Source organism: Nematolebias whitei, chromosome 11, assembly GCF_014905685.2.
Source record: "Nematolebias whitei isolate Nwh7 chromosome 11, NemWhi1, whole genome shotgun sequence".
Lineage (NCBI taxonomy): Eukaryota > Metazoa > Chordata > Actinopteri > Cyprinodontiformes > Rivulidae > Nematolebias > Nematolebias whitei.
Genome location: NC_056508.1, coordinates 41,864,473 through 41,885,809, shown reverse-complemented (window position 1 = coordinate 41,885,809; position 21,337 = coordinate 41,864,473). Strand labels below are relative to the sequence as shown.

The window sequence follows — 21,337 nt, the reverse complement described above, 5'->3', positions numbered from 1 at the left end:
CCATCCATCCATCCATCCATCCATCCATCCATCCATCCATCCATCCATCCATCCATCCATCCATCCTCTTTACCCACTTCTTCCTTTTTGGGTCACAGGGGTCACTGGTGCCCATATCCAGCCATTACTGTGAGAGAGGCGGGGGACATGTCTCCAGTCCATCACAGGGACACATAGAGACAAATGAGACAACCATTTACTCTCTCACTCACACCTAGGGAATTTAGAGTTACCGATCAGTCTAACATACATGATTTTGGTCTGTGGGAGGAAACCAGAGTACCCGGAGAAAACCCACGCATGCACGGAGAGAACACGCAGACTCCACCCAGAAAGGTCACGGGTCAGGATTTGGACCGACGACCTTCTCGCTGAGAGGCGGCAGCTCTACCAATTGCGCCACTTTGCCACAAACTTCAATTAATTAATTGTAGATGTACAACCAACAATGATTTCCTGAAATGGTCATTAAAGTCTGTCCACTGGTCCCTGAGATATTTTGATAAAAGACACAGAGTTGATACCAGCAGTTAAAGTTTTAAGCAAATATTTTTGGCAATGAGTAATATTTTGAGTATGTAATGCGAATGACTCAGCTGCCAGCACATCACATTTTAGAGCAATATTTGTCAAATTTACTGACATGCCAATGTTTTCTTTTCAAAGTCAGTTGGCTGTGGCAGCCATCTTGAGCTGGGTTGATGTTTTTATTATGCACCTTATTGACTTTGACAAAAGTTGGACTCTATCAGCAGGATTACCGTATTTTGTGGACTATAAGGTGCACTTAAAATCCTCAAATTTTCTCAAAAATTGACAGAGAGCCGTATAATCAGGTGCACCTTATGTTTTAATTCTGGTTGTGCTTACTGACCTCAAACCGATTTTATCTGATCATTGTGAATGAGTTGAATAAAGTTTGACTTATCTGACTGTTTTGTTTCGCTTAATGCGCCTTATAATCCAGTGCGCCTTATATATGAAAACAGACCAGTTCATTGATTTTGCGCCGTATAATCCGGTGTGCCTTATAGACCAAAAAATACAGTGATCATTTGAACCTGAATCACAGGGAATGTAAAAGAGAGAGCACCAATAATTGTGAAAATGATGATGATTTAACCCACATATTTCATTTCGCTCTGCCTTTGCTCATCCGACAGACCCCCTCACTGTCCATGTTTAAAAACCCTCTGAAAACTTATCTCTACTCATTGGCCTTCAACCCAACTGAGACTTTATTTTACTTTAATACATTTTATTGGTATAGATTTTATCTGTTTAACTCGTCGTTTTATTGTGTTTTGAATTGAGTTTTTAATTCATTATTGTGTGCTTATAGCTTTGTCACTTTATTTTTATGCTTTCCTTAATTTATTACTGATGTTCAGCACTTTGTTTCAGTTGTGGCTGGTGTTAAAGCGATTTATAAATAAAGTTGATGATGATAAAATAATTCTGGATTATTTGTTGTACTAAATTATCTTTTTATCTGATTAAATGTTTGCTTTTATATGAAAAATAGGCACTGTTTGGCTTTTTATGCCTTTTTCATGAAGAATAACTGCATTTTATAAACCCTAATGCCAAAATTCTTGATGATTAATTGCTGGAGGATGCCTTTTAAAACACTGCGTTGATGTGACACATAATTCAAGTTGTGTAGGGGGAGAAAAACTAATTTGGTTGCATCACTTGAAATAAACACAATAAAATTATAAGGACAATCAGTCATCTCCCCTCCTTTCTGTCTTTTTTCAGAAAATAATGTGAATTTTTGACCATGCTTATGTAAGACTCTTCTGAATGTTACAATCACAATAATTTTGTGGTTTAAAGCAATCAGCATTAACAGCTTGGATAGCAGCTTGTATTGTGCTTGTTCAGAAAAACTGGGGTGGTTCTATGGAAGGAAAAGATCTCAGAGCGTTTCCTCGGGATAATTCTGCAGGGTAATGAAGATGAGATGTCATTAGGCTGACAGTTGCGTATGAAAAGCTTCTGACTCTTTCCGGGATTATAAAATGAGTTAATCACTGCGTGGAACAACAAGGATCTAATAATTGAGGCTTCTATTAGTTTAATGTCATCCATCCATGCATCCATTCATTGATCCATCCATCATGCATAGATCCATTAATCCATCCTTGTTTTGTTTCTTATCTGTGATAGGCCTGTGGAGGCAACAGAATTAGAAGGGAAACCTGTCCCCAAAGACACTGTCCAACTAATACCAAATGCATTCCTATGATAATTCTTCATGAGAGTTCTGGGTCTGCCCAGAGTTCTCCTACCTGTGGGACATACCCAGAAAACCTCCAAAGGGAGGCATCCTTCCTCAAACTACTTCATCCAGACTCTTTTTGATGTGGAGGAGCAGCAGTTCTCTCCCCTGGGTGACGTAGCTCCACTCCTTATCTCTGAGACTGGCTATTCTATGGAGGGAGCCCAATTCAGTTGCTTGTATCCAGGATTTCACTCTTTTGGCCATGATTCATACCTTGTGGCCACAGGTGAGGGTTGGAACATACGTTGTCCAGGTAATGGAATACGTTTCCTTTTGGCTCAGCTTCTTCTTCACTATGATAGATTGGACCAACACCTTGATTACTGCAGACAAGTCCCCAACCTGTTGATTCACGTCCTGCTCTGTGCTGTCGTCACTCACAAACAAGACTCCCAGATACTTGAATGCCTCCGCTTGAGGCAGAGGAGTTAATAATTTAAATTTAATTTGATAATTTAATTATTCATTTTGTCCATATTATTTTTCCATCCTGGTTCCAGAAAATTTAATTTGTATTAATCTAAAATGATTATGATACTTCAGATATTTAAATTTCATCACAGATTAAGTTTTTAATTGTTCATATTTGCTTTCACACCGTCTCTTTCCCTTAATACAGTGCTATTGGGTGCCAAGCCTCGCTGCTTGGCAGTGGTCTTCCTTTTGAATGTTTCTATTGCTCTTCTGTCACAGATCACTGACCAGAGCCTGAAGTGGCAACAGAGGCGTCTACACCATCCTCCACTCATACAGTTCACAGTGATTCTCAATAAAAGGGTGATTTTCTGCTTGTCTGGAACAGTAAGAGATCTTGGCATTTAAATGCCTCCTGTTATGAATACAGGAAAATTGAGCCCGCCAGGCTGGGACTTTGTGGATGTGGACCTGAAGAGAACTGTTATGGGAGCTTATTTCAGTGTTGCTGAGAGGCATGGCACATCCCAGTTGAGCTGTATTGTCAGTGATCACTGAAGTAACTTTTAAAAATATTTGCACGCATTTTGTAAAAATATGCAACTACAAAACAAAATTAAAGGCTTAGTACTGTATAGAAATGTATATCACACTTACTGCCGTTTTGGTCAAATTTAGCAAAAAATGTTATGACAATGACAAGTGTTGTCTTATATAATCCTCAAATTGCTCAAAATATGTTGCAAAAACATTTTGCAATGAAGCTGGCAGTAAGATAATTAACTGCAGTATGATATGTTACAAAATGTTTTGTTTTTTGGTGCATTCAACAAAAGACAACAGATATGTTGATTAAGGTAATTATAATGTCTAAACTGCACTCAAGTAACAAAAGCTTTGGGCCAGTTTCAATTATAGTCTGCATATTGATCAGGACACATTAGTTATAGCGCAACATTAACATTTAACTTTATGTTAATGTTGCGAAATAAATAATAAATATATAATAATTTAAATAAATATTTTATTGGTAAAATATATTTTTATGTAAATGCGAACATTTAGTAAAACTAAGATACAAAGTATTTCTCAGCTCGCGACCGCAAAAGTCGACCGCGACTGTCGTGAGTTACTACGACATTTTAGTTTTGCTTTACGGTAGGAGTGCGTTTTACGGCACAACATCGGCATGTTTATGAGAGCATACTAGCTCGTTGTTAGCAGATTTGCTGTTAGTGCAGGCTCTTTTCTATTCTTAATCACAATTTCTCTACGGCGCAACCTTCTAACTCAGAGAAATGGATGTCGGAGAGCTTCTGAACTATCAGGTAAACATTTTTTCTCAAAATACATGTTTGTGAACGCGATTTCGGTCATTTGGTTATCTGCCTTCCTCAAACTTACAGATAATTAGGTTAGCCTCGTATTTACTTTTTTGTCGCTTTTCAGGCTGAAAATAATTAATATGAAAGGCTTGCACGGCAGTGCAACAACGTTTTTGTGTCAAATAACATTATATTTAGCACGTTAGCTCATGAAGATGTAGAAAAGTTAGTTATGTTCCAAAAGCGACAGACAGGTGATTAAATTACTACTGCGTCTCATCTGAAGACACTGCTGCTACAGGCTGTCAATGAGTTAACATTCTGCAAAATGAAACATTAAAATATCGTCTTTAGCCTCAGTTTTCACAGATATTTTCATTTTTGCTCTAATTTTTGTGGTCCCCATTAATTCCTGTCTACCTGTCTAAATGAAGGTTGAATGAAAAATTCAATTCAGTTTATTTATATAGTGCCAAATCACAACAGAAGTCGTCTCAGGGCACTGAACAGAAACATTCACATACATAAGAAATCAATTAATAACAATATTATATTATCTAAGGAGCCAGCAAATTGCTTCGAGTTTTCACTTTGTCACAGTCTCCCATCCTAAGCGAGCACGGATGCAACAGTGGAAAGGAAAAACTCCCTCATGAGGAAGAAACCTCCAGCAGAACCAGTCTCAGGACAAGCAGCCATCTGTCCAGACTGCCCAGGCCCAAAAAGGACAGGCAGGAGAAACAAACATACAATGACAGTTCCAGGACAGAGGCCATCAGGTTATTCTCTAGGAGGAAAGACAAACAGACAGAATCACATGTTAGGAAAGAATAATTACAAATACAAACTATTCGTTTGTATTTATTTGGAACTATTCATCTGATGAAATGAGGGCCATTTGTCCTCCAGTAGTCGTAAGGTTATAGCAGCATAGGATAAGGAATTGGTCAGAAAACCAAGCCGACTAAATATAGGATTCAAAAAGGAAAGTCTTAAGCCCAGTCTTAAAAACGTGTCAGCCTGATGGACAGAAACTGGAAGTTGGTTCCAGAATCGAATTGATAACTGAAAGATCTTCCTCTCTTTGAAAATTCTAGGAACTGCAAGTAAGCCTGCAGTCTGAGACCAAAATGCTTTGTTAGGAAAATATGGAAAAGTGCTGCAGTATAAGATGGAGCTAGGTTGTTGAGAGCTTTGTAAGTTAGAAGTAATATTTTTAATTCTATTCTGAATTTGACAGGGAGCCAATGGAGAGAAGCTAAAACTGAAGAAATATGATCTCTCCTACTAACTCTCATTAACACTCTGGCAGTAGTATTTTGGATCAACTGAAGACTTTTTAAATAAGTTCTGGACACCCAAATAACAAACCAGTGCAGACTGCAGTAGTCCAGTCTAGACATTACTTCCTAAACATCATTATTCATCGGGTGCATCGAGGTGATACTATGCCTTAACTTGAATTCATCTAACTGTTCTGAATATTTGGTGTTTAAAAAAACAGACCTACCTTGTAGTATTTAGAGCTGGCGATGTTCGGTAACGTCCCCTTGAATATTTCCAACATAGGATTATTTTGTGACATGCTGACAGTCATTCACCTCGTCTGTGAGTAGCATTAGTCGTTGTTGCACATTGATATCGACTCAGATTTTGGATAGTTTCAAAGAAATTGGCCTAAAATTAAACTATATTTGTAAATGGTTAGCAAAAATAATCAAACACTGCAACTATGTATGCTATTAGAAAAAATATTTTTCATTTTGAACTTGATGTCAGTAGAGTTTAATAAAACTTTGAAAAGCAGAACAGTGGCAGTTTACTCACATGCTGCATCACAAACCATTTAGTTAAGAATTGGCCAACTACAATCTTTTGATTATGCACATTTCTGACCAGCTGATTTTGATGTTGTTTACGTTCATTAAAATTAAGCTTAAAACTGTTTGAAAAAGGGGAAATAAATATTGCAATTCTTCACAATCTGCCAAGTTAATTTTTGCAGTGTTGTACAGGCAACATGCCTTACGTATATAACTTCAATTCCATGTCCATCGTTGACTCTCTTTGTTTTTAGCCTGACAGAGGAGCTAAGCGTCCAAGAGAGGAGGATGGAGGAGGAGGAGGAGGAGGAGGAGGAGAAGAGGACAACTCCAGAGGAGGCAAACAGATAAAAGGTCTGGCAGCTAAAGAGCTGGCCAGATACAGAGAAGCTGAAGGAGGTGCTGAGATGAGAGAAACTGAAGAGCTGACTGGAGACGGAAAGATGATTTTGGATAAACTGATGGATGAGGTTGAGGAAGAACTTGAGGTGGGGAATATCTATGTACAGTTTTTACAAGTTGATTTTGCACAATTTTCATCTAGAATTTGTACTTGAAAATGTTACTTCCCAAAAATCACCAGTGGAACAAATCATAGTTTGTTACAGAAATGCTTGAGTCAAAATCTGTTTACTTTTTCTTTTAACTAGGTAAGATCTGTATAGAGTAGTCCCTCGCTACTTCACGGTTCGTTTTTCGCGGACTCGCTTTATTACGGTTTTTCAAAGTAAGATTTTACATGACACACAATTGGCTGATTGATGGATGAGCCGCATGATCGGCATGGAATTTTTTATTTAAAATCAATTATTTTAAATTATTTAGCACCTGCTGCACCTCTGCAGGAGAAGCTTCCTCCTGCAGCTGATCAGCTGATGATCTCCTGCAGAGTGGAGAAGTGGGCGTGGCCAAGAGCGCTTGCAGGTGGCACAAAGCAGCTGAGGCAGGGAGCTGAAATCATGACGTTCTGTGCTCTTTTAGAGCATTTAGAGTTTAGAAACATTGTTTAGAATATTGCAAAAGAGTAGGAAGGGTTTAAAATCCCTTAAAAAAAGCTACTACTTACTACTTATACTACTATTCCTACTTCACAGTTTTTCACTTATCGTGGGGCTTCAGGGTACGGATCCCCCGCGATAAATGAGGGGCTACTGTAGTAGCTTTAACTACATTCATAACCAGCTTCTGGGCAGCAAACAGATTTATATGTTTAGCAGTAAGGTGTCAAATTGATGATTATGTCAGATTATTAAAGCTTAGTGAAAATTAAATGTTGAATTTCAAGCTTTAGATATCCATAAACAAGCAATTCAACACATCTTAAGTTAGTTTACAAAGAGGAGGAATTTTGCTTTTAACTTTTTGGAGTCTGTTAGCAAGATCTCATGAACCACTGGATAGACTAAAATGAAACTTCCAGGAAATAATAATCGTGTCTAGTACCTCTTCAACCAATTAACTATTGTAGCCAATCTGATTGAAGATGGCTGCCATAGCAAACTGACCATAGAAAATACACTTTTCAAATCTTCTTAGCAAAATGTGTGCTTGTAAAAGGTTTCTCCATCAAGACTTGAGATACTGATACAACTGACAGTGTAAAGGTGAATCTGAGGTTTTTCTTTTTTTTTTTTTGTGGGATTCTCATCTCCAATTGTGCCATAAGGTGTATCACATTTAAAAACTGTAGATCTATAATTAAGTTTTTATGATTCTACTTTTGCCCTTTTTGAAAGATTCCTTTTGAAGAGGTTCTCGGAGCTGCATTGTTCGTAATGTCAGGCAGTTAAAATGTCCGAACTGGTCATTATCTGTGCAGCAATTTACAGCTTTTAAGCTGTCAGGAGGTCAAATGCATTCACTTTTCAGTGAAATATACTTAGATTTTCTCTGATTTGATGAAGAAGAAGAAAAAAACCTCGTATATGCTCCACTCACATAATTAAGGTCACCCTGATGGCTCTTTGCTATTGTAACAGCTGCTTCAATAAAGTTCTTCCTTTCCTTTTCTCCCTTTTTTCCTCCTTTGCACCTTTTGCACTAATCAAACAGGCTGAGCCAGTTGACGAGAGCTCCGTGAAGAAAATGATCCTGACCTTTGAGAAAAGGTCTTACAAAAACCAGGAACTGAGGATTAAGTTTCCAGACAATCCAGAAAAGTAAGATCATTTATGACCATCCAGATTTTTTCTTTGTAAATACCAAGTTAGTTAAAAGTCACATTTTCCAGAGCAACATTTTAATTATGAAACAGAAAATGTTTCTATATTTTTGGGATGTGTTACGTGTTTTATGCACATGGCTATAAGTTGCTCCAATAATGCCTATATAATCCAAATTAAAATATAAGAAACGTGAATGCTGACGCACTCTTCAAACTTTCATTTCTTTATTTATTTTTTTTGAACAAGGTTCATGGAGTCTGAACTGGATCTGAACGACATTATTCAAGAAATGCACGTGATCGCCACAATGCCGGATCTCTACCACCTGCTGGTGGAGCTTAATTCCGTCCACTCGCTGTTGGGTCTTCTTGGTCATGAAAACACCGATATCCTTTTAGAAACTTATTGAAGAAGTCATTGGTCTATATCAGGATTCTTCTGTGTATTAAGCTTGATCCTCGAAGAGATTGTCATTATTGTAATGGATTAGAGTCATGATGAAAAGGAAGGAAGATGCATCACGCCCCAACTTACAAATCATTATTGTTGCTCTCATTCAAACCAGGAGTTGTCAAACTTTTTGTGTTCATGGACAGTGGAGAAAAGTTTCAGGAACCCCTCATAACCCTCATGTTTATTAAATAGTTTTCTTCAATTTGTCTCTTTAATGTAATTGAAATATTTGTGTAACATAAATACTTAAGACCTGTTCTTTAATAGTGTTAATACAATTTTTATATTTTTAAAGAGGGTGTATTTTCCATTCAAGACACACTTAATTAACAAAAAATGTAATTTCAACTTCCAAAAATTACAGTTTTGAGAAAATTAACAGCATCGAAAACCACTTTAAAACTTTACCTATTCACATAATAAATGTATTGACACTTCTTCAGGTTATTACAGAAAACTGAGCAGAATCATAACAGCAGTAGTCAAACCAAGTAACCGGGCTTAATTTGATGCCGGAACGCAAATAGTGTGTGTGTGGGGTGTCTGGTGATCTCACCCCCTCCCCAAAAAAATAGATGTGGTTTTCTGCATTTTGGTGTACTTTAACAAGTTGTTAAACATCTACATGCTTGTTAAAAAAAAATTTGGAGCCCCCCAGCACTGGCTCGTGAACCCCCGAGGGTCTGGGGACCACAGTTTGAGAACCACTGATTTAAACTTTTTGAAGCCACTTCTTGATAAATCACAACATATTATGATGTTTTTCATTTTTTCCTCTCAAAAAATGCATAAAAGATTTTTATTTAAGAGATAAAAACTCTTCATGTATACATCAATGTTTATTTTTTTCTTGTTTTTGTTGAATAAGTAATGGCATGTTGCATATGTTGTGGTTTCCCTCCGAGGTTGTAACGACTCAATTTAACCAAATTATTTTCAGTTAGTTTTAAAACAAAGACTTTTCATTGAAAGATGATTCCCCATTTCTGATGGTTGTGTTTTATTTATTTAGATAATGGTCCAAGTAATTGACCAAATCCTGCAACAACATACTCGTGCAATTTTATTGTTACTGACACAAACTGGAATACGCTCTCAAGACTTTTAGGAATTTTATTTTATTATGTTGGAAGAGCTAAGTTTGAGAACAACAAACTTAAAAACCTTAACTAAAATTAAATTAACAACTATGTACATCAATGATCACCAAAGCCAGTACCTCACTGGGTTTAGCGAAGCCAGTTTTTAGTTTCCACATGTTATTTGCAGAGGCGCACAACAACCTTGTTGCTTTTATTGTCATGCTCACAAAATGAAGGCAGCAAATAATCTTTCAAAATAGAATTGTTGTGGCCGTCTTAAAATTGATCTCATGAGCGCTTGAGCTGAATTTTGACTCCTGTGCAGGAGTCCAGGTCTGAAAACAGTATTTTTTTTTTTCAAAACTGGTTCTAAACTTCCCATTTATTTAAAAAGTGAACTTCAGTAGACTAATTTATTGATGTGGAGGCAGCCGCTCAGGAATTCAGTGAGACCGCAACAGATAATTTGCCCATTTTCTCACGACTGTGCGTCTCCGACAGTCTTAGCTTAAACATGGAGCAAACAAACCGTTAAGACTGTGAGATTTAAAATTTACAGCATTTCTTAAAATCCCATTTAAATCTCAGAGCAAGCTTCGTTCTACTCAACAGTCAGGTTTTGACATAAAACGAGGATCATCAATAACGATTGATTGTTTGGGGGCTGTTGAAGAAGTGTGACTCTAACTGGGTGTGTTTATGATCCTGAACACCAGCCACATGTTGCCATAGCCGTGGTGGACCTGCTGCAGGAGCTGACGGATATCGACACACTCCATGAGAGTGAGGAGGGTGCTGAGGTGCTCATAGATGCTCTGGTGAGTTCAAAATTTACATCAGACGTTCATATTGATGAAACTACACTTAATGGATCAATACTTAAATTTCTGGGCTTCTGCATCTCAACTAGACAGAAGAATCGATTACTTAATCATTTTTAATGATTACAGAGCAGATCTTGTGTTGACTGCTGCTCACATTTAGATTTTTTTGAGGGTTGTGTTTTTGATAAAAAATTGTAAAGACAGTTTTTGTCTATATTTAATGTTTTAATACTGTATAATGAGAAATATAATAGTTGGCACTGATCACTTGAATTTTTGAGAAGCCGAGAGTTTTACAGTGATTTGCTGTTTTTATCCTTTTGTACCTTTTAATACATTTTGGCACTGAATGCAAACTTTTTAAAATAAATATTTTGATCAGTTTTTCTCTCTTTTGTCATTGTATGGATGTGTCAGTTCAGTTGACACATGCCCAAAGTGCTTCTGAGGTAAATTTGTATGCATTTATAATATTATTGCAGTTTGCATTGCACATAATTATTGGCTGCTGCTGAAAGGTGAAGATGGGCGATACTGTTTTTCTCTGTCTTTGATTCAAGATGGCTGCCACACGTCCGACTTAAAAAAAAAAACACATAAAAATGTCTATAACTCGGTCAGTTTTACAGATTTTGAGCTGAAATTTGATGTGAAAGTAGCTGAGAGTCATTCAAATTCCATATTTTGGGTTTGACTTCTTGTGATATTGCATGAAATTGCGCACATTATTTCCAAGATTTGACCAAAACGGCTACATCAGAATGCCTTTGTGTTGTTTTTGTCATGTTGCCTCCTTGTTTCACACACATTAATGCATTTGTCAGCCTTCTGGCTTGTGCACTGACTGCGGAGACTACTGGAAGGTTTATTGAAACTCCTTTTGGGTCAAATTTATTTGCACCATTTTACATATATCATTAGAGTTCCAAGTCCATGACAGTTACTATGACGGATTGTGACCTGTCCAGGGTGTACCCTGCCTCTCATGGCTGGATATGGGCACCAGTGACCCCCACGATCCGAAAAGGAAGAAGCGGGTAAAAGATGATGGATGGCTCATTAGTTCAAGAACGTTACAATCTGTTCCTTCTCTCTGCCAGTAGTGGGTGTATGGCATCCTGAAACTGATACATGTGGACTAGGTGTTTTCTTGTTGTGTGAATGTTTATGAAGCATTCACACAAGCGTGATCCATTTTTCTTCCGTACATTTCTCGTTCTGCAGTTTTCAAGTTATTTCAACAATTCAAAAATCGAAAAGTTCAGCTCTTTCAGGACAATCCTGCTTTTGTTATTGGTGCAACTTTAGCTGTTTGAAATGTTTAGCCTTTTCTGACATTTCGTTCTCATAGAAAATGAATTGAGCTCATTTTACATCTTTCATATCTTTAGATCTGTTTACAACCTTTTACTGCTCCTTTCACATTTTGTTCTGCTTCGCTTCCTTGCGCAAATTTAATCTTTTTTTTTTTTCAGCTTTCAGCTGTTTTTTCAGTTGATTTGTGCTCCTTTCAGATTGTTTTTGCTAAATACAATTTTTTTTGTGCTTTTTCTAACTTATTTTTGCTAATATCAGCTTGTTATGCTTCTTTCAACTTATTTCTGCGAGTTTCAGCTTCTACTATTTCAGCTACTATAGCTGAAATAGGACCTGAATAATAGCTGTTGTAATGCTAATTGAAGCTTTTTCGACTAATTCACATTTTTTGCACCCATTTTAACTTTTTTCAGCCTAATTCAGCAAAAATGTGCTCTCTTCACTTCCTTCTTGTAATTTCAGCTTTCAGCTTTTTTTAGATACTTTTCAGCTGTTCTTTGCTAATTTCAGCTTTTTTTTCCAGATAATGTCTACTTTTTTGTGCTATTTTCCAAACGTGTTCTTTCTGCTTTCTTCTGCTAATTTAAGCTTGTTCTAACTTTTCAGCTTTTCCATTTTAGAATATTTAGCTAATTTCAGCTAATTTTAGTTGTTTTCATATTAATTCCAGCTTTTCTTGGTAATTCCTGCTACTTTCAGCCTAATTAGCTTCTTTCTACTAATTTCAGCTTATGCTCCTTTCAGTTTTTTCTGCTAGTTTCAGAATTAGAATGCCTTTATTGTCATTATACGCAGTACAATGAAATTAAGAGCCACTCCTTTTTTCAGTGCAAAAACACGCCTTAAGAAAACACACACTAAACACACACTAAAATATAAAAAATAACGCAATATAGATATAATAATGAAAGTAAAAAAAATACAAGTATTTCACAATTATATTGCACATTATAGATATAGTTTAATCTTATCCTGCTATTTCAGCTACTATTTAGCTGTTATTTTTTCAAACTTTAAATATTTTCAGCTAATTCCACATTTTTTTTGCTCATTTCAGCTCTTTCCACTTCCTTCTCGTAGGTTAAACTTCTTTCTGCCTTTTCAGCTACGTTTTAGATGTTTGTTTTTATTAATTTGAGCATTTTTTTTAGCTGATTTCCTAATTTTTGTACTAATTTCTGTTTATCTAAACCCATTTCAGCAAATATGTGTTCTTTCTGTTTTGTTCTGCTAATGTAGGCTTGTTCTTTCATTTCAGCTACATTTCAGCATTTTTTTTTTAGCTAATTTCAGCTGTTTTTCAGCAAGTTCTTTAGCAATAAGCATTCACACTGCATTTTTGCAGGAAATGCAATTTCTGTAGTTTATCTTGCTTTGGTTATTGTACCCAACTGTACATTAAGAGGGAAGGGGTTTTTGAAAATGCAAGACTACAAATGCGTCATAACAAAAAGCCTGGAGAGCTCGCTTGCTTCGCTTCACTGAATGAACCATTGCAATAAACGGAAACTGTTCTAAATAACTGCATAACAAAAAGATGAATGGATCGGTAAGTTTACCCAATCAGTCTGCCCAGATATAACTGTTTGTAAATGCTGTTTCTGGTTGTTTTTGCAGAATTCCACCCCTTTCTTCTCGTTCTTCTGAAATGTTTCCATTTCCAGTCCACAGCCGTTGTTGCCACCAGCAGCTCAAACAAAACCTTACAGTATTTTCACGTAATGGCCAAAGTTGTTGAGCATTGCTTGTTGTCCTGTTTGTTTGTGCTGAGGGAAATGCTGTTTAATCTCATTGATTCTTAGACTGAAAACATAAAACACTCATCACTAAAATCAACAATAATTTAAATGCTATTTCGTTTAAAAATTGTTTTAGCACCCAGCCCTAATGGTGCTTATGTGATCATAGCCTCCAGTTTTCCATTTTTAGATTTTCTTGTCAACTTCTGACTATGGTTGTCAGTTTATCAAACTTTTTGTCTTTTCCACTTCAACCTCTTTATTTTCTAGTTTAGCCTATTACACAGTCTGTGAAGCTGAGAGACACCTACATCATGTGGCATCAATATTGTTCATATCCCATTATGCTTTCTGACATTTACAGCAACACACACAAAGGTCAAAGTGCAATAATGTGCAGTTAGACCTTTTTAATGGAGGAAGGAACTGAGGGCCTGCTTCTTCATGGCTGCCACTATGACTCTTCATCAAAGATTCTGTTGCCTTATCTCTCACTGTTGGCAGTGACCACTTTTTCTATATATATATTTTTTTTTCATATTCAAAGTTGAATAATATAATTTTGGGCATGCTGTTAGATTCATCATGACTTCTCTGTAACACCAAAGCAATCTCCTCCTCAGAATTAAATGATCAAGTTGATAGTTTTACGTCAATGGAAGTTCATTAAAAAAATACCTTTTTTAGATTTACAGAACTTGAAAAGTGTATTTATGATCAGGCAGTTGTTTGGATCTCCTATTTTTGTCGTAGAAACCAATATAAGCGTATAAACGTTGGGTGTAGAAATGTTTACTGCATTTTGAGCCTGAAAATACCAAGAAAGTTCAGAAGTTTTTTGACATTGTTAGTGTGATGAAGTTAAATCAAATACATTTTGTACTAATTTCATGAATTGCAGCAGTGTCTTAAAAGCACTTTTAAACCCATGTACTCAGAATAGGGGTGCAAGTTTAAAATTAGAATAAATTAAGAACGGATTTGCTTTTGTACAAGATAAACAACTATCATAAAATCATAAACCAAAACCAAATTTCACTATTTCAATATTAATTTATTTTTAAGCTTGTTTTAGTTTCTGAAGTCTACAATGTAAAAAAAATAATCTTTTTTTTAGAACTATCATTTCTACAATGTTGCCCGCTGTTAACTGCATTTATAAATACCTTTTAATGTTTTAAAATTGTCTACTGGCATTTATTAACCCTGTTTACATTTGTAATTATGAACTCTGTGTGATGCAGAAATAGTTAAATAAATGCTGACTGATATTTGTGATTTATGATTTTTCTAAACATTTTTACCCTGAATATGGGTGCAAGTTTACCCAAACCTGACTGCTGAGTGACAAAAGGGGCAACTATTCAAGCAGTCTGCTCCTATTCCTCTTAGTTTTATGCTTTTTAAATATAAATTCTGGATAGTTGTAGATCTGTACTGGAAGCCCTATTCTGGAACCAGCTCTTGTAGGAGAGCCTGACCTTTTTTTTAAATTTTTATCAAAACAACAACTTACTCTATCCTTGATGAAAATGCTAAACAGCGTTAGAACTATATGGAACGTAGTTATGTTGCTGGATGGAAGGTGAAATGTTTCAGCACAAAACAAAAAAAGAAACTGTCCAGATGACCTGACTGAAAATTATTGGGTTATGTTGAGGGCTTTCTTATTTTAAATTACAAGCTGGTTAATGTCCAACAGGGATAATCATATTTAGCAGAAATAAGGTAGATATTTCTTGAAGACAAGTACATTTTTGTGTGTGTTGGTGAGTTGGTTGCTTGCATGATAGTGGGTGAGATAGCAGCTCAGGTGGCTTGGGAGCACTCCCAGGATGAAGGCATAATACAAATTCAGTCCATTTACCATGCAATGGAGCGCCCATAACCTCAGTGTTCTTTACAGCTGCATCGCAGGGAAACAGTTTCAGGGCAGCAAGCTTGGTTGGTTGATTCCATTTGTCTCCACTGTGTTCTGTAATGCCTGCAGCCTATCTGTCCTTGCTGCCAGAAGGCCAGGTGTTATCCTTGATAAGATAAATCAAAATGACTCCCAGCAGTCTCTGTGGCTTATAAATCTGCTTTGACGGTCCATCTTCTTTCATCTGTTATAGTACTTTCATCCAGGCCACTGGGACCCTACAATCTTTGTTTGGTTGAAGCTCCAATCTTGACTTGACTGATAACACTTGCTTCCCGTCGGAGCTTCTGTTGAAATGTTTCAAGTTTCTTCCTCTAAAATGTATATTGACCTAAAAGTAAAATACCACTCTGTTGTTCTTCAACGTGTGCTCTTTTTTTATATATATATTAAAAACTGAATGTATTTAAAGATTGTTTGAATACATTTTTATTGTGTGCGTTTTTATTTGTGCTATTTAACCTTTGTAGAGTTGTAGCAAATAAAATGTCAGATTGGACTAACTCCATCTTTGTCTGCAGTTGGAGGGACAAGTGGTGGCCTTATTGGTGCAGAATATGGAGCGGTTGGATGAACAAGTGAAAGAGGAGGCTGATGGCATCCATAACACATTGGGTAAGAAAATGTACGGCACATCAAAATGGGAAAATTAGCTCACTATAATAATAACAATAAAAATATTATCATGCACAAATCAGCACAATACAGTTGCTGGTCATGAAATATATCATGAAAAAGTTGGTTTATTTCAGTAATTCCATTAAAAAAGTGAAGCTTATATATTATATTCATTCATTACACAGACTGATATATTTCAAATGTTTCTTTAATGTTGATGATTATAACTGACAACTAATGAAAACCCCAAAATTCAGTATCTCAGAAAATTTTAATATTACTTAAGACCAATAAAAAAACGATTTTTAGAAATGTTGGCCAACTGAAAAGTATGAACATGAAAAGTATGAACATGAAAAGTATGAGCATGTACTGCTCTCAATATTTAGTTGGGGCTCCTTTTGCCTGGATTACTGCAGCAGTGCGGTGTGGCATGGAGTCAATCAGTCTTTGGAACTGCTCAGGTGTTATAAGAGCCCAAGTTGCTCTGATAGTGGCCTTCAGCTCTTCTGAATTGTTGGGTCTGGTGTATCACATCTTCCTCTTCACAATATCCCATAGATTTTCTATGGGGTTAAGGACAGGCGAGTTTGCTGTCCAATTAAGAACAGGGATACCATGGTCCTTAAACCAGGTACTGGTAGCTTTGGCACTGTGTGCAGGTGCCAAGTCCTGTTGGAAAATGAAATCTGCATCTCCATAAAGTTGGTCAGCAGCATGAAGCATGAAGCGCTTTAAAACTTCCTGGTAGACAACTGCGTTGACCTTGGACCTCCGAAAACACAGTGGACCAACACCAGCAGACGACATGACATTCCAAACCATCACTGACTGTGGAAACTTGACACTGGACCTCAAGCAACATGGATTCTGTGCCTCTCCTCTCTTCCTCCCGACTCTGGGACCTTGATTTCCAAAGGAAATGCAAAATTTACTTTCATCAGAGAATTTAACTTTGGACCACTCAGCAGCAGTCCCAGGCAAGACACTTCTGATGCTGTCTCTTGTTCAAGAGTGCCTTGACACAAGGAACAGGAACAGCTGAAACCCATGTCTTGCATACATCTGTGCATGGTGGTTCTTGAAGCACTGACTCCTGCTGCAGTCCACTGTTAGCGAATCCCCCCACATTTTGGAAATGTTTTTTTTTCACCATCCTCTCCAGGGTGTGGTTATCCCTATTGCTTGTACACTTTTTTCTACCACATCGTTTCCTTCCCTTCGCCTCTCTATTAGTGTGCTTGGACACAGAGCTCTGTGAACAGCCAGCCTCTTTAGCAATGACCTTTTGTGTCTTTCCCTCCTTGTGCAAGTTGTCAATGATCGTCTTTTGGACAACTGTCAAGTCAGCAGTCTTCCCCATGCTTGTGTAGCCTACAGAACTAGACTGAGAGACCATTTAAAGGCCTTTGCAATTGTTTTGAGCTAATGAGCTGATTAGAGTGTAGCACCAGGTGTCTTCTATATTGAACCTTTTCACAATTTTCTGATATACTGAATTTGTGGATTTCATTAGTTGTCGGTTATAATCATTAACATTAAAATAAATAAACATTTGAAATATATCAGTCTGTGTGTAATGAATGAATATAATTTACAAGTTTCACTTTTTGAATGGAATTACTGAAATAAATAAACTTTTTCATGGTATTCTAATTTTATGACCAGCACCTGTATAGTGTAAATGGACTGTACTTATATAGCATTTTTCTATCTTATTGAGATACTCAAAGCTCTTTACACTAGAATCTGTGCTCTCATCTACCCATTCATACAGCACTCTACTAGATCTGTGCAATGACTAATCAGTGCTTTATCACATTCATACACTGATGGGACACACATCAGATTCAATGAGGGGTTCAGTGCCTTGCCCAGGGACACTTTGGCATGTGTCTGCTGGTGGAATCAAACCCCCAACTCTTGCATTGGAGGACGACTGCTCTTACCACTCAGCCACAGCTGCCCCAATGTAGCGTGTTTGTTGCTCAGTTTGGTTCCATTCAGATCCAGTAATGTTTAAAGTTGTGTAGTGTTCCAGGTATTGGGTTCAAATAAATGTTTGTTTGTTTGACAAATTACTATGCAAAAGCTTCAACCATTTTTTTTTTTTTTTGCAGATTTGGTTATCACAGCCTGAAACAAACTGACTTAAATATTTAAAGAAGGAAAACACGAGTCAGAGCCATTTCTTTGTCACCTATCCAATAGAAGCAAAACGCGTCTGAAAGTGCTGAAATGGGAACGTTGTTTCCAAACATTCATCCTGTTTTAAACTGGCTTTTGTGATAAACCCACAAATCTGGTTCCAGAGATGAAATATGGAACAGTTGTTTGGACAGAGCCTGCTTCTGTCCTGTGGCTGCAGTGTTTCTGTGTAAATGTGTGATGCCATATTTTTTTAACACTATATATTTTTTCTCTGCATGTTAAATATTTTATGTAGGACTACATTATGCGCAGCACTGCAGTGGATACTGTAGCCTCAGTAAGAAGGTTTCTGGTTTGAAGCTGTTGTTTAGCCAGGTCTTTTGTTTTTGTAGAGTTTCCTTGTTTTTCTCGTGTGGGTGTTCCAGCATGTGGTTGCTCTACGCCACAGCCATTTGCGTTGCATCAGTGAAAAGCTCTTAGTTTGATCAAATACAACATGAGTGTATTAAACATAGAAAACAATTCAGATTAATTGACTCATAAAGAAACTATCAACACCCACCTCAGGCTTAACTTCAAGTTTAAATTGATCAGGTTTGCAGCATTTAGAAAATTCACAATGAAAAACTCATTATTTGGAAATGTATCTTCTTTATATCTCCTTGCCACAAATATATTTTTAAATTTTTTTTGGAAAAGGACAATTATTTTCAGTAATAATTTTGCCAAACATCTGCTAAGAAATAAAATAGTTGTGTCCAAATGTTTGACTGATTGTTAATGACATGAATATGAATTTACAAGTAAATCAGTAGTACGGACGATGTTTCAGTGGTAATTGGTAAATGGACTGTACTTATATAGCACCTTTTTATCTTAAGACACTCAAAGCACTTTACAACACAATATGTGCCCTCATTTACTCATTCATACAGCACTCTACTATATTTATACAAAGCTAATTAAACAAATCATTCTAAAGAGACTACAGTGCTTTAGAACACATTCCTACACTGATGGGACACACATCAGAGGCGATGAGAGGTTCACTGTCTTGCCCAGGGACACTTTGGCATGTGACTGCTGGTGGATTCGAACCCCCAACTCTTGCATTATAGGACGACCGCTCTATCCACTCAGCCACAGCCGCCTATGCAACTCGACCCATGACACTTAATCCACAACCTATTTTTTTGTAGTACTTTCACACTGTATATTAATAATGGGGCGGTCGTGGAACGGATACGAACTCGCAGCTCATGGGTGCAAAGCTTCCGCTGAGCTATCCTGTCGGACAATGACTGCAGACCTATGTGCTTTCGTTTTGACTAAAAACTGGAGAAAACTGGGAGAAATCTGGGACATTTTCTGCCCATAGCAAGCGCTGCAGAGACTTTACTTTTGCACTGAAATTAATAAAAAATAGCTCATTTAAATATTCAGTGCAATTGTTTAAACAGAAACATAAAGAGCACATCTAGAGTGTGTATATGTATATATGTATACATATATATATATATATATATATATATATATATATATATATATATAAATGTAACGCTGCTACTTTGTGGATTTTCACCTATCGAGGGGGTCTCTGGAACGTGTCCCCCCCGAGGGATCACTGTATTTTTCCAATTTTTGTCTCTGGCCCTTTAAGTCCTCAGACTCTTCACTGCAATCCTTAAATGTGTGTGCTTCTATTTTAAGGCAGGACACACACAATTTCTCTCTCTTTTAATTTCTCTTTTTCATCCACCTGTGGTCAGTTCACTGAAGGTCTCACAGCTTACATTCCTTCCTAAGCTTTAAAAGCAAATACATTTTCTTCATACCTCAAGGATACGACTGTGTATGAGGGGAAGAATAAAGACGGAAAATAAAATGAGTAAGATTCTGTCTCACTGTGGACTCACAAGACCTCAGGTGCAATTCAAAAACCATCATCATGCAACCTTCTGTTTGCTCCAAGTGTCAATAATGCATATTTCCCCAAAATCTACAAGCTTTGGAGGACATTATAGACACAATTCACCGTGGACAGCTGGTTTACACTGTACACAGCTCTTCACATAAACTAGTCTTATGAAGTTAAAGCCTCCCCTTTAAGAGACTGTTTTGTGTTTCGCTGTTTGTCGTGGCATCCGTTTTAAAAAATCAGGTGTGTTTTCTCCTTAACTCATGAACTTAACTTCTACCTGAACGCCACAAGGCTATTTTAGTAAACTATATGGTTGTTAAATAAATGGGAACAAAACAAAAACAGTGTTTTATCTGCTAAACTGAATGCAAAGTACTTTCAAATAACTCGCTGTCCGTGCTCCGCTATTTAACCAATGCTTACTGTTCCTTCCTGTGTCTGACAGGAAGTTGTACCATAATCATTTATGCAGTAGAGCCCCCAGGAATAAGGTGGATAGCCAAGAGAACAGACGAGCAGATGGTTTGAAAAGTCGTGGCCTCTGTATTTAGCCCTACATAAATCAGACTTTTTTTTTTTTTGCTGCTCAGCTCTTTTTGTGTTGAATGACTCTGTTGAGATGATTTCTCTTTTTTTGTTGCCAGATTGAGGCCGAGTGTCAGGAGGGCTGTTTAGGTGTGTGTATTTGGCTCACTGTGTGCAGCTCACATTATTGGAGCAACACTTGTGCACCTTCTGAAGTTTGTGTGTGTGAGAGAGGGAGTTATCAAGGGAGCTCTCCAAGCTTGAATAAGCCTTTTGTCTGCCACGGCTGCTTTCTGTCCTGCAGGATGCTGTCTGTCTGCTCTGTTTGAATCCCTGATAAAGGTCTCCCTCAGCTCCTTCTCCTCCTCCGATTCTGTTTTTCAGACATTTCTCTATCATCTGCAGCCCATCTAGCCAGATGCTTTGTCTAATTTTTATTTTCTTTACACTTCCTTTTTAAAAAAAAACAAACAAAAAAAAACTAGTATTGGTTTACTCATTTCTGAGGTTCTTCATTTTTGCATCTTTCATCTCTCGCTTGTATTCCCACCCTTTTCCCTCCCCTCCACTTGTCTTCTGCCCTCATTCCTGAGTTTGCCTCTCCCCTCGTTTCATTACCATTTCATAATGTCTCCCTTTTCTCTTCCACTTCAATCTGCTCTGATAGAGACATAAATTGCAAAAAAAAAAAAAACAACAGCTTTCTAATGATAACTGTAAAACAAAAAAAGACGGTTAAAATCAAACTATCCATTTTTCTAAAGCTTGCTGT

General features: G+C 37.0%; 1 protein-coding gene across 1 annotated transcript in view; it reads left to right on the top strand.

Moving 5' to 3' along the window:
• Window positions 1-3,881: 3,881 nt before the first annotated feature.
• The window catches only part of ctnnbl1 (catenin, beta like 1), a 76,381-nt gene continuing 58,925 nt past the window's right edge, over window positions 3,882-21,337 (top strand). The window contains exons 1-6 of the mRNA XM_037684378.1: window positions 3,882-4,029; window positions 6,104-6,337; window positions 7,902-8,008; window positions 8,261-8,400; window positions 10,270-10,367; window positions 15,872-15,965. Of these exons, the coding sequence (XP_037540306.1) occupies window positions 4,000-4,029; window positions 6,104-6,337; window positions 7,902-8,008; window positions 8,261-8,400; window positions 10,270-10,367; window positions 15,872-15,965 (703 nt within the window). The 5' untranslated portion in view covers window positions 3,882-3,999. The remainder of the gene's footprint in view (window positions 4,030-6,103; window positions 6,338-7,901; window positions 8,009-8,260; window positions 8,401-10,269; window positions 10,368-15,871; window positions 15,966-21,337) is intronic.